General features: G+C 40.1%; 2 protein-coding genes across 2 annotated transcripts; one reads left to right on the forward strand and one right to left on the reverse strand.

Moving 5' to 3' along the window:
- Nucleotides 1-799: 799 nt before the first annotated feature.
- On the reverse strand, nucleotides 800-10,796 carry LOC144638272 (diphthine methyl ester synthase-like). Its single transcript, XM_078497496.1, has 8 exons — nucleotides 10,472-10,796; nucleotides 7,310-7,370; nucleotides 6,937-7,000; nucleotides 5,132-5,240; nucleotides 4,096-4,216; nucleotides 3,308-3,347; nucleotides 2,853-2,956; nucleotides 800-1,282 (listed from the first exon to the last, which is right to left on the reverse strand). The coding sequence occupies exons 1-8, from the start codon at nucleotides 10,604-10,606 to the stop codon at nucleotides 1,077-1,079; spliced, it is 840 nt and encodes a 279-aa protein (XP_078353622.1). The 5' UTR covers nucleotides 10,607-10,796; the 3' UTR covers nucleotides 800-1,076.
- LOC144638306 (U3 small nucleolar ribonucleoprotein IMP3-like) lies at nucleotides 10,778-12,290 on the forward strand. Its single transcript, XM_078497539.1, has one exon. It carries the CDS (start codon nucleotides 10,778-10,780, stop codon nucleotides 11,324-11,326), a length of 549 nt encoding a protein of 182 aa, XP_078353665.1. The 3' UTR covers nucleotides 11,327-12,290.
- The last annotated feature ends 1,640 nt before the right edge of the window (nucleotides 12,291-13,930 follow it).

The raw sequence follows: 13,930 nt of genomic DNA on the forward strand, positions 1-13,930 counted from the left end.
ATTAGCAAGAAAGAAAGTATGAACAGGAGCATTTCGTCAAATTGAAGTCCGAGAAAATAAAAGAACCTCGAGACATGACGTGGAACCCACCCTTGCAGCAGAAACACGAAACTGGACAGACAAGCTTTCCCTCTTTTATCGCCATTGCTGGTACGAATTTCTGCATTTTGTATTTCCGACTCGACTCGCACCAGCTTCATTTGATAGACGGCTGTTGTCACAATACATGTAAAATTCTAAAGTGAAATAAGATAAAAATAAATAAAATGGGAAGTTGCAGTGGCACTTCCATAGGGTGGCTATTCGTCCACTGTTCCCGATCGAATTGGAATTTAGCAGTGTTGGTTTTTGTGGAGGGAGAAAACCGGAGAAAAACCGTCGGAGCAAGGGGAATCGAACCCAGGCCACATTGGTGAGGGGCGAGTGCATTCACTACTGCGCCATCCCTGCTCCCCATGCAAACGTGAAATAAAGTTTGTTGTTGTTGCTGGTCCGAAAATAACTAGTCAAAAAAGCCGTTAGAGTGGTTTTCACTTGAGTGTCGAAAGTAATTTGCGTTTGCTTTGAGTTTGCATCATTACGCTAAGTGATTGGTTTAAAAATCTCGCGCCATTACCTCAGCCAATCAGAAGTAAAACCAAAACTCGCTCACACACGTTTTCCTGCGCTTCGTGCCGGCTACGTGTATTTGCTTCGAGTTTTGATTGGCTGACTGTCTTTTGTGATTGGCCAGAGTTATTACTTTGGTTTTGGTTTACTTTCGGAACTTTACGGTATTTGCACTGTTTTTTAATTGACATTTATTCATTTTATCATCAGTTTTCGTTGGTATTACATGTAACGCCTTAAACACACACCCTTTTATTAGAGATTAGCTGAGATTCTAGTGGTAAACTCAAGTCGACGAGTGTTGAACGACAAAGATAATGGTTTGCATTTCGTTAGCAATAGTCTCTAGGTTTTCTCTTCGTTGCCGTTTCTTGGGTCGTCACGCAATGCTACCGGTGGGGGTGGGAGCGTTGCGTGACAAGCCCAAACAACGGCTGCGATGGAGAATAGTTGTCTCTGTGTGCATGTCAGCTCTCGTCAAGTATACTAGGATCCACAGCAAATATTCTAAGCATGTCCTTTTCTATAAAATGCAAGTGTCCAGGTATAACAAGCGAGTGTAGTGGCGCGCCAAGGTCACGTGACAACAGCTCCTTCATACTGCCGCACACTATCTGCTGATTGGCTGAGCCAACTCGTGCCAGGCCCACGGCAATGGAGGCATCTGTGTAAGCTAAAAAAGTAAAGGAAAAATAAGAAAGTTTTCTTTGATTTCATAACGTCTGTGAGGTGTAAAGGAAAAACAAATTGATTCAATACACATTTTAAACCACACACACGTGAGCCGCGAACAAAGTACACTTGTTTGCATCTTCGTGAACCAATCGACACGGAGAAAGGTTTTATTTGTCATCAAAATTACAATAGTTTGTCCGTCAGCAAACTATTAAGTTTCCTAAGCAAACTTTCTGTTTCGTAAAAATTACAAATCAACTGTTTTCTAGTTTGTTTTCTTTAATAACAAGAGTACATTTTACGAAAGCAGTGGAAAAGAGCTTTCTGTGGGAAATATTGTTGTAGATGCTTTTGTTTTATTAAATTAATCGTAGTTTGGTTTTTGCGTTTGCTACTCTCTTAAAAACTCGTCAAGTGTGTTCTAACCAATCAGAGTAAGAGGCTGGATTTTCAACCAATCAGGACAAATTGAAGCTACACTGGCTTACGCGCGTTTTCAAACGCTTGGCACGGGTAGCACGTTTTAGCCTGGAGTTCTAATTGGCTAACTGGGCAATTTACGTTTGCCGTGATTGACCAGATGTGTTCGCTTAGATTTTGGTTTTCCGTTTGTCATAGGAAAGATAAACTAGCGCCATACTCTTTGTTAAGGCCTGGTTAAACTAGGAAACATTGTTGCAGAAACATTGTTCCTTGTCATGTTTCCTAGGTGGCTAAATTAGCGGGAAGCAAGAAAATGTTTTGCTGCCCAGGTGGCTAAACGTGGAAACGATGTTCCGGAAACAAAGTGTCAAGCATGTGCACAAACTACAGTCGAAGCTCTCTTAACGGACACTCTCGTAAGCGGACAGCTCTACTTACGGCCGCCTTGTTTGAAACCCCGTTTTTACTCCCATACAAACTCTGTATTTTTACATTCTCGTAAGCGGACATTCCCGTAAGCGGTCGCGGACACTTTCCGAGATTACGACTTAGACTTTTTCTTTGTTTTTAAGCTCCCGTAAGCGGATACCGCAAAGAAAATCCTATTAACAACCTCTGTATCTTGTTTTCATCAATCAACTTCACATCGCCATTCTTCACAATGATTCTACAGTAATTACAGTACCATATTTCAGTGTTTGTTTTGTCGTCATCCACGTCCGGTTACATTTCGAAACACCACTAACATGCATATTACCATTATCTTAGCTGGGCAAGCTCCCGTAAGCGGCCATTTATCCCCTACACCTCTAGTGGCCGCTTACAAGAACCATTCTCGTAAGCGGCCAGCTCCAGTTGCGGACACTTTTTTCGCGTCCCGAGGGTGTCCGCTTACGAGAGCTTCGACTGTAGTCAACATTGCTTCCATGGTGGTTAAACTGGGCAACATATGTTTCGGAAGCAAAATTTGTGTTCGGGAAGCAACATTTTATTTCTGAGACAAGCAAAATTTGTTTCCGCAACATATGTTTCCCGCGCAGCTAAACTCAGAAACATTTGCCTCCGCAACAATGTTTCTAAAACAAAGTTTCCTAGTTTAGCCAGGCCTTTAGAGTAAAATCGCAGTCACTCAAATATATGTATACCTGGAGGCTCCCCTTTCAAATCTCTTATCTTGACTACATCCAACAACTGGCTTACAGCTTCATTTACACTCATGTAGCGTGGAGGCTCGAATATCTTCCTCCCTCTGAAAAAAAGTTTAATTATGAGATGCTTTGTTATACCTTATTGTTATTTATCTTCGCGGGTACTTAATTTCGCGAAAATGGAATAGGAATATTTCGCGAGACTTAATTTTCGCGATTTGGCCAAAAATACGTAATTAGCATAAAAAATACAATAGAAATTGTTTAAAATTAATTTTTGCGGGTCTTTAATTTCGCGATTTTTTGAAAATCGCGAAAATAAAGTCCCGCGAAAATAAGTAACAATAAGGTAAGTAGATCTATCAGCCAGCAAAAATATTCAGTTCACAAAAAACTGGTACAAATTAAAAAAAAAATTATCTGTTTTTCCATAGCTGAACTTTCTCACTTACCGCATTAAATTCTCCACGGACTGTTCCTTTACTTTTATGTCTACAAAAAGCAATTAATGCCAGTAATTAAAAGGGATAAAAATTGAAGAATACAAAACACTGCCTTACACCCGTTAAATCTAGATTTTCAAAGTCAAAATGATGTGGTAAACAGTAAGGGGGAGGGGAGGGTGGTGCAGGTGAACTTATTGCTCTCTTTACCATTCCCACTCCTTCTTTAACGGTTCCTGCCTCTTTGAGCTCTTTGTATTGCAAAATATCATGTGATGTTGGAAACTTTTTCTTACTTTTCGCAGTTCCTGCCACTTTGAAAATTTTGCTTCCTGTCCTCTCTTATCACACCCCAAACTAAAAATATCATTAAATATTCCAATGGGTAACACACATTAAGTAATAATTACTGTGTCTTGACAAACTGTGGGCTTGTGAGTCATATACGTCATATAAGCCTGGAGTTAGCTTAGGTAGCTTGCAGGGTAGCTTTTATATTGGGATTAGGGATTTCTGGTTCGCAACAGTCACGTGGCCTGCAAGTCATACAAGTCATGCCAACCATTCCGGTAAGCCTAAAAAACACTATTGGTAAGCCTGAATAGCACTCCAGTTAGCCTGTAGTTACTTTAGGTAGCTTGCAGTTAGCATGTTGCTGTATCGCATATTATACTTGCTCAAAATTACCATCTGTAGAAAGGTGATCTGGCCCCTTCACATGTCTTGAAAAGGAAAAAATTCCTTCTCTGATTTCAATCTGATTTGCTTTGAGAGCCCATTAAATGGTGAGCATTTACCTAATAAGCAGAGTGTATGCAGGCCTCGTTTTTTATTAGATGCAATCTTGTCATAAAAACTGTCTGGTTTCCAGTTGTCAGTCCAAAGTACTATAGATACTGTCTCTCCAAAGTTGTACAGCTAAAATTTACAGTAAAAGATGTAATGTTGTGAGTCATTTTAAACGATTACAAACAACTGATAAATTACCACTGAAAATACATAAAGGTATATGTATTGAGCAAGAAAAAGTGATGCATGAAGCAATGGGCGCTTATTAAATTTTTGGACCATTAGAGTGGGTGCTTAGTTGGGGTGGGCCCTTATTCGAGGTGGGCGCTTATTCGAGGCTGGGTGCTTATTAAATTTTCACCATTTTCAGCAAGTAGTGAGTTTATTTTGCAAGAAAACAATAAATATCAACAATATGTGAAGATGTACCAAAGCACAATTTAAACTGTTCATTGACAGTTTCTGTAAAATACTAAGAAAACTTGGTCTTTGGTACATGGAAGTCCCTTAGTACTACTTAGTCAATTTCAATCTCAATTGTCACTATGGTCAATTAGCAAACTCTCACAATATTCCTCTTGTGCACTTAAGTTTTTTTTTTTTTTTTTTTTTGGGGGGGGGGGTGGTGGGCGATTATTTGAGGCTGGGCATTTATTAACTTTTCCTACCTTCAAGGTAGGTGCTTATTCGAGGTTCAGGGTGCTCAATCGAATAAATACGGTATATGTTATGGCTTAGTTTGGCAAAGGTGATGCCATCAGAGGTGTAACAAAGGCCAATGCTTGTCGTGGTCAGTTTTTGCTGGCACAAACATTTATGGGTTAAAATACTTGAAAACAGCTGGTAGAGTAATCAGCAAATTCTTGAAAAACTTCTGGATCATTTATTGGTAAAAATCAAAGTTGTCAGCAATGTAGTTCCTCGCAGGTACTGGGTAAAAATTACCTATCACCTTCAGAAAGGGAACACAGTGGAAGCACAAAATTAAAATGGTTTCCTTGGTTAAACTACTCAGAGTAACTTAATATCATGTTAAATTAATACCTGAAGACCACAGCATCCAATGGCATTCATAATGGAAGCATTATGGATAACTTGGTAAGGGATGTTCAGCTGGTGTGCTCGCAACACAAGGTCTGTGTGAGTAGTAGCCCTAACAACAAAGTATTATTCAATAAATTATTACTGAACCGATATACACAAAAATGCTGACGTGAGACAAATGAAAGTAATTATCTATTATAATTATTAATCCTCCTAAAACCCTCTCTCTGCATTGCAGCAATGATTTCAGTTGCTTCCACATTGATGTTTTGGTTCATTGGTGCAATTGCCGATATATTGTAGAGAGAGAACAATAGGATTTGGGAGGGTCAGTAATAATTAAAAATACAACTCACTTTCAGCAAACGAAAGCCATCATCAGAGAGTTCTAAAATGTGTGCTACTTTTAAATACCTATGTACATTAATGCAGGCATGCACAGAGACACATTTTTGTGACACATTGAAGATAATTTGAACTTTTACTGTTTTGCAAAAAGGTATAAGTTTGTGTAATCTCTATTAAATTTGACAGAAAAAACAACACCTATTTGCAAATAAACAGTTGACTTGGTTTTTAGTTGTTGAGGAAACAAAATAATGAAAAACTGCATAGATCGTACATATTGTGATGTTTAATTCTTTTAATAGCCAGCTCATCTTATAAAAGAAAGGACAATAGGAAAAGGTAAGTGATTATTATAGGGCTACAAAAAGGCATTTTCAATCTCACTTCTTAACATTGAATTTTCTCCCATCTTGTCATCTAGAACTCCCCCTGCGATGAAAGACGAGGAACAAACAAAAGGGAGGAGAACAAGAAAGACTAGGAATAGAAGCAGAGAGTCATGCAAGGAGAAAAGAGAGTAGCACAGCTTTTGTTCCCAGTCTTTCTCGTCCTCTCCCTTTCATTCCTAGTCTTTCTCGTTTATCTCCCTTTTGTTTGTTCCTTGTCTTCCCTCGGCAACAGAGTTGCCTGTGGAGGAGGCAACATGTCATCACAGCCCAGTCAGAATCCTTCCCGGATGATGATTTGTTATTTTCATCCCACTCTTTTCAACTTTTTGCATCATGGCTATATCATGCTTCCCACAAGGGTTATTTCATCCCAGATCTCTGCCTCGATTTTAAGCCCCATCCTGCATCCTGATAAACCTATATTGGACACTCTATAGTGAGCATACACTGAACCCTATTTAGATGTAGTATAAAAGTGAGGATACAGTCAAAGCTCCCGTAAGCGGACACCCTTGGGATGCGAAAAAAGTGTCCGTAACTGGAGCTGGCTGCTTACGAGAATGGTACTCGTAAGCGGCCACAAGAGGTGAAGGGGATAGATGGCCGCTTACGGCAGCTTGCCCAGCTAACAATAACTGGACGGACGTGGATGACGACAAAGCAAACACTGAAATATGGTACTGTAATTACTGTAGAATCATTGTGAAGAATGGCGATGTGAAGTACTTGATTGATGAAAACAAGATACAGAGGTTGTTAATAGGATTTTCTTTGGGGTGTCCGCTTACGGGAGCTTAAAAACAAAGAAAAAGTCTAAGTCGTAATCTGCAAAAGTGTCTGCGGCTGCTTACGGGAATGTCCGCTTACGAGAATGTAAAAATACAGAGTTTGTATGGGAGTTTAAACGGGGTTTCAAACAAGGCGGTCGTAAGTAGAGCTGTCCGCTTACGAGAGTGTCCGTTAAGAGAGCTTCGACTGTACTTCAGTTCTACAAGTGATTGTCACAGCTGTGAGAATTTCTTCAAAACCGATATAAGTTACTACTAACAAACACAGCACTTTTCTCACCCAAATGGATCTCCAACAACCAAGAAAGCTACATCTTTGTCCTTAGCATGCTCGAGAAGAAGATCTGTGTAAAAGAAGATCCCTTTAGCTCTTTGGAATATTGCTCTGACCAACCTGTACAAAAAGTAATGAAACACTTCCGTGCTTCATTTCTTCTTTCCTTTATACAGTTAGTGTGTGGGTAAGCGAGCAAGCGAGTGAGTCAGTCCTTCCTTCCTTCCTTCTTCCCTTTCTACAGTCAGTGAGCATGTGAGCGAGCGAGTCAGTCAGTCAGTCAGTCCTTCCCTCTTTCCTTTCTACAGTCAGTCAGTCAGTCAGTCAGTCAGTCAGTCAGATGATCACTCAATCACAAATTAAAGGATAAACTACCTACCAGAATTTTGTTCCACAGTTTCTCTGTCAGCTAACTGGATTTTGCATCCATAAAATTCTTCCTGAAATATATTTGAAGATACATAAGGAAGGGTCCTTGTGGATGAAAGTTCTTAAGACCAGAAGGGTTGAAAATATTTTTGCCCCCCTTTGCAAGCAGACCTTGCAAGAAGGTCTGGATATGACACTGCTTATTTTCAGTGATCTTTGGCAACAATTTCAACATAATTGTGCATTGTTAGTCTTCAATGTTTACAAGTGGCTAAAATTAATGTACGTTAGGTTAAGTTTAAATCAAGCCAATATGGGTCAGGGGTAATCTAAGGGCCATGCACTAAGCATGCTAAGGAGTGATGTGCAGGGATTTGCAAGGCTTATATGTGGTTAAATGCCAGAGATTCCAACCCTCTGAGATGAAAAAACGGGAGATTTTGGTCGCGGCCTAGCCGTGACCACAAGTGCCGAAGGTGGAAGCCTCTAAGGGGTCCATGGGCATTCCCCCCCTGGAAAATTTTTTAAAATATAGGCCTCTAAGATGCCATTTCCTGTATTTTGAGATCATAGTCAATGGAAATACCAACTAAAAACTGTACAAAACCACAAAGTTGAAGCAATCAATCAATCACATTACCACGTCCAAAAAACTGCGGGCTCATACTAGGAAGCCCTAAAGGTAAAAGAAGCCTGGAGATGATTGCCCGAGATACCATAGAGAAACGACAAAGGATCATGGAAAAAAGGCTAGTGTGGCAGAGAAAACGTTATCTTACTTTGCTGGAGTAAAGTTACAAAAAACGGGAGAATATTGAGCAAAAATGGAGGTGGAAAAGGATCGCCCAAAACGGGTCTGTGCTTGTCGACTTTGCTCCCTGCCCTCCCTCCCTCTTTGGTAAGTATGAGGTAAATATCAAGGTTCCACTTTTTTTTAGTGTGACAATGCCCCAGTGGTTGGCTCCCACAGGGTTGTTATACCCTACGCGCTCAGCACATGTTTTGAGCTTTCGAAATGAGCTTGTGTGGTGCAGTTTGCACTCTCACCCCCACTCCCTCATTGGTGGATTGGTGGTGGGATGGTAAGTATCTTCACTAATCTTTGTAGTGTGACAGTGCCTGGTGGTGGTTGCCTCTCTCAGGGTTGTCATGGATACCTGCGTGCCCCACTTGAGGCTCTGTTTCACCTGGCACCACCACCCCTCTGATAGGTACCTTCCCCATGCTCAAGCTCCCCCAACAATTTGGACGCCATTTGAACTTACGCTGGAGCAACTACAGAATGCAGGGCCACTTTTGAAGATGGTGTGTATCTGGTGGCTCGTTTGGCTCGGCAGTAGATGTAAAGAACGAGGAATTATTGTAATGTGCTCTATGTATTCGGTGTGTAGATTTAGTGGCTTGTTTGGCTTGGCAGTGGATATCCTCGGTGTGTAGATTTAGTGGCTTGTTTGGCTTGGCAGTGGATATCCTCGGTGTGTAGATTTAGTGACTCATTTGGCTCGACAGTGACTACTAAACCAAACGAGCTTTCAGATATATATGTCTTCAAAAATGGCCATTTATCAGGGCCTGCGCAGGAAGTTTTAGAGTTGGGTGGCTAAAGACGGACGCATGATCGAAATAAGCGGGGGGGGGGGGGGGGGGTATATGCTTGAAAATTTTGATGTTAATTCCTCTAAAATGACGAAAAATACATTTATAAATAGCAAACTAAATTTCATTTCCATAAAGATACGTTGCTCAACAAAACTTGCGATGGGACCGTCATTACTCACCAATCCGTGAAACTTCTCGCTGATAAAGATAAAACCAGGACACATAAAAAAGAGGAGCAATTTTTTTATGCTTAATTTTAAAAGATCAAGGTCGGGACTGTCATTATCGCACCTCTATCAACTGAACAATTTTTTTGGGAGCCTAAAGGCCTGATTACATGGCGAATTTCAGCCCGGGGTGAAATTTCCAGCCCGGTTTTTGAAACCGGGCTGGAAACGGGCTCGGGGAAACGGGCTAAAAAACCTCATTCCTCGCATTTTCAATTTGAGCCCGAAATTCTCCATGTAATAGCAACAAAATTCCAGCCCGGCAAACCGGCCTGAAATTCGCCATATAGTTGGGCCCTTATAAACTTAACCCAGTCATGATTTCGGATTGAGATTAACCAATTACGTTTTCCTGTGAGGTCCGCTGGCAATAATTATAGCGACTTATAACTAATTTATGACAATGTTTGTTGTTAACTTATCTGCGCGCGTCTACTTTGCCAGTAACTTTTTTCTCTTATTACTGAACGCACAAATTTTTTGCTTCGTTATTTTTTATATTATTTATTTATTTATTTTTGCACAAAAGTGGGGGGCTAAAGCCCCCCTACCCCTCCCTCTGCGCGGTCCCTGCTTATTCTGTAGTTATACCCTTACGCTGAAGGTTACAGTAATTTTTAACCGAAACGTCCGCTTTTAGTTTTTGGTCAGTGACAACAATTTTTCAACAATGTGTGATCAAGGTATTGCTTACTGCAAGCTGGGAGGCAGATAACCTACTTAGTGTATTATTTAACAATCAGTGCGCAGGATAGATTACCTTCCATGAAAAATTATTATAAGGTTTAATGTATCAGTCAAATCGAAGGTTCAACATCCCCCCCCGGGCATACCCCGGGCATTTGACACCTCTGCTGTCCCGGGAGGAGGGGAATTTGATAATCAAAGCCTTCCCGGGGGTGGGGAATTTGATTCGACCACATAGGGTGGGGAATTTGAACGCAGACTTGATTTCTGGTTATACGTGTCCCAGTAAACGCACGTGGGTTTTTAATCATGGTGGAGATAGATTATATTCTATGTATTGGTTATCTTCTATGTATTTATTACACAATAGAGGAAAAAACTGTGTGGTCTATTTATAAAGTCGGTATGCAGACAGAATTTTACGAGCATAAAAAGCTACACAGTTAAAACAGTTATCTGTTTAGTTATTAATTTTCCCCGGGGGTGGGGACATTTGATCACTAAAAATAGGCTTATAGTAGGGCATTTGAACGGCTTTTTGGCCCAGGGAGGCGGGAATTTGAACACAAATTTTCCAAAAATTCAAATGCCCGGGGGGTTGCCCGGGGGGGGGGGGGGGAAGTTGAACCTTCGATTTGACTGATACATAACAGACCTACCAACACTTCCTTCCCCACACAGAGGATTGAGGTATAAGCCTCCAGAAAGACGTAGTCTGCCTTTTTGACGATTTCTAATCCTTTTACTGTGATATCTTTAGCGTCTCCCAAACCAAGACCAATGAGGTACAACATCTTTCTCCCCTTTTCACCACGCTAGTTCTCCAGGTCTGACCGCCATGTTGGATTCGAACGCCGAGAAAAGCCTGGGGAGGAGGTTGCTGCAGAAGTTTCTAGCCAGCGGTGTTGCGTTTGAAAACAAAAGGACTGGGTCTAGTTTGTCTTCTTTCCTCGTGTTGTCAGAAAATGGTGAGAAAACTAAAATTTCACGAGAAGAAACTTCTGAAAAAAGTCGACTTTATCTCATGGAAAAGTGACAATAACCTTCGCGAGGTGAAGGTGCTTCGAAAGTACCACATTCAGAAGAGAGAAGATTACACCAAATACAACAAAGTTTGTGGTATGGCGAAATCTCTTGCTACGAAAATCAAACAACTTGACCCGAAGGACCCGTTCCGAATCGAAGCCACGGATCAATTGTTGGAAAAACTATACAATCTTGGCTTGATTACAGCTAAAAAGAACTTGTCTTTATGTGACAAGCTGAGTGCATCGGCGCTTTGTCGTCGTCGCTTACCGGTTGTGATGGTGCGATTGCGAATGGCTCAAGCAATCAAAGATGCCGTTAAGTACATTGAACAAGGTCATGTAAGGGTTGGACCTGAAGTCATTATGGATCCTGCTTTTCTTGTTACAAGGAACATGGAGGACTTTGTTACATGGACAGATACATCGAAAATAAGGAAGCACGTGATGGAATACAGCGACCTTAGGGATGACTTTGATTTCTCGTGAATTCAATTCAAACAAAGTGCTCAGGGATTCATAGACTACACTGGAACTGAAGAATATGTCTTACTGCTGTGACTCCATTCTGCAGTCAAAAATTATTATCAGAGAGTCGAAGCAAACCATGATGGTGACAAATTAGGTCGTTTAGCCCCCAAGACGATTAGCCCTCAGTCAGTTAGCCTAAACAATTAGCCCGAAATAAGATGACCAGCCCTCAAATAACGTATGTATTTAAACTCAATGAATCAGCCTTCTTTCACTCTGTCTTTCACTTGTGACATGACAGTTGTCATAATATAGTGAAACTGATTTTGAAGGAAGTCCGCTAACTTACATGTTAACTATCAAAATCTTTCTGAGTCACAAGTGAAAGAAGGATAATTTTCTGAGTTTGAAGACAAATTTTATTTGAGTGCTTATCCTCTTACTGAGGGCTAACTGACTTCAGGTAGAGGGCTAACAAACTGAGGGATAGTCGTCTTGGGGACTAAACAACCAGATACCATGGCAAAAGCAACAAGAACATTGATAAACAAAAAGTTTATAATTAACGGCAAGGTTTTAAACCCCATACTTAATTTTGCACAAAATTCACGACTGCTGCCCCTGTATGGAGACATATAAAAGAAACTGACAGTATACAAGATTATAAGGCATGTAGCCTGTGTTGCAGATGTGATCTAACCCTGGCTAGTAACCAAGGGTTTTGTTTTGTCTGTGGGCAGGCTATAAGGCATGGGACTATATGGACGCGGGTACAATGGCTCTACTTGTGTGTTATACATTTGATAGATTTTCTAACCCTCCTTGGCAAACAACCATGTGTAATGACCAAATTTTGCATAATTTTTTAAAGGGAATCAAATGTGAATTTTAAAACTAAATTTCCACATGCACTGACTATCAAACTTTGACTACAAATGCAATTTTTTCTATTTTAGAACAATAAATTTAACTGCAAGCTCAAGACTTCTATTTATTAATAATAATAATAATAATAATAATAATAATAATAATAATAATCGAATGTTTATCCAGGATAGCCCTTCAGTACATGCGTACTGTTATCAACGCGGTCCTGCTGATTAATAATTAAAAATTACTAAAATTACTAATTATATAATATACAATGAAAATTGTGTAAAAAGCGGATCATGCACTAAGTTAAAAACCTTAAAAAACTACATTAAAATATTACAAGTAAAAATCGTCCAACGCTTTCCTAAATAAAAGTCTAGAATTAATGTTTCTTAAATTCAAAGGTAAAGAATAACATAGCTAGCAGAACTGAGCAATTAAATTCAGTATATTTAAGCAATTTGTTTTTTGCTTTGGTTTTGCTTTACTACACTTCTTAATTGGTTTAAAAAGAAATATGCCACTTCCTCAGCTCATCAGATAATGAACAACAAAAATTAATCATGACTTTCTTGTGCATGATTTCCTGTGCTTTGTGGCAGTTATAAGTAAGTAAAAGTTTTTTACCCTCTTCTCCCGCTTCACACCTCTTTTCTTCTGAGCCCCCACCACTTGCCCCCCATCCTCGGAGACCCAGGGGCAGTTAGTGGGGCGAAACGAAGGAAAAAATCGTAGCGATGAAAGTTTTCAAGATTGTGCTGTTCTTGAAAACTTTCGTCGCTACGATTTCTGCCCGGTTTTCCTTTGTTTCGCCCCACTAACTGCCCCTGGGTCTCCGAGGATGCTTGCCCCCATAAGTGAAGAAGAAGAGGGGGGGGGGGGGGAAGCAGGATTCCTAAGGTGGGGGAACCATGAGAAAACCAGTAAAATTTCACAACATTTTGTTATATTTGGCAATAGATATGGGAGAACGGCTACGAAAAGGGGTGGGAGGCGGAAGTAAAAAATACGGAAGTAAATGGCACAGGAGGCTGGGAGGTTTTGACCCCCTGTTCCACTCCACTTATAAGCATTTGCTTTGAGTTTTAATTGGTTTGCTGTATTGTTCGTGTCTATGTCACTGCCCAGACTGATGTTTTTGGTACCATATCAGTGCTGGTTCAACTGTATTTCTATGTCTCAACTGACATATATAATGAATAAAGTTGTTGCATTTTGAAGTTGTAAACCCCAAGTGTAATCTTCTAAAATTTCTTTTGATGTCAGTTTAATTACAGTAAGGTTTTTTAAAGAGTTCAAAACAAAATTCAATTTCATTACGCCACTAACTTAATTATTGAATAAGTGTCAGAAATGTAAATGAAATTATTTGCACAGCAAAGGGAAACAAGCATTGACATGATCCTCAAAGTAAGCCCACCAATTTATGCAAATGGGATCCCATTGAGATGGTAGGTTGGCTTCAGTGAGTATTGTAGCCTGCGTGGCAGGCGTATGAGTATTGTGTCAGTGCTTATTGAAGAAAAGTGCTTTTTTACAATTTACTTTTATATAATTGAAGCCAATAGTGTCATTCTTTGAAGCTTGTTGATGGACTGTTTTCACAGTTAACTTGAAATGTCTTCCTAAGCTGCCAGACATGTTACGATATTGTAAAGTTATCATTTCTGTGATATTTTCTTTGAAACTTTTCGATTCTCAGGGCTATACTGTAATGCATGGAATACTTCTGTGCTTTGAGTAAATAAT

The sequence above is a fragment of the Oculina patagonica genome, chromosome 14, assembly GCF_052425735.1.
Source record: "Oculina patagonica isolate OP01 chromosome 14, crgOcupat, whole genome shotgun sequence".
Classification (NCBI taxonomy): Eukaryota; Metazoa; Cnidaria; class Anthozoa; order Scleractinia; family Oculinidae; genus Oculina; species Oculina patagonica.

Excerpts from the sequence above, each read along its gene's own strand:
- LOC144638306 (XM_078497539.1), top strand. The coding sequence starts at position 10,778 with ATGGTGAGAAAACTAAAATTTCACGAGAAGAAACTTCTGAAAAAAGTC.
- LOC144638272 (XM_078497496.1), bottom strand. The coding sequence starts at position 10,606 with ATGTTGTACCTCATTGGTCTTGGTTTGGGAGACGCTAAAGATATCACA. Across the intron at positions 4,217-5,131 it reads TTGGATGCTGTGGTCTTCAG|CTGTACAACTTTGGAGAGAC; the intron begins GTATTAATTTAA and ends TGTAAATTTTAG. Across the intron at positions 3,348-4,095 it reads GCATACACTCTGCTTATTAG|ACATAAAAGTAAAGGAACAG; the intron begins GTAAATGCTCAC and ends TGCTTTTTGTAG.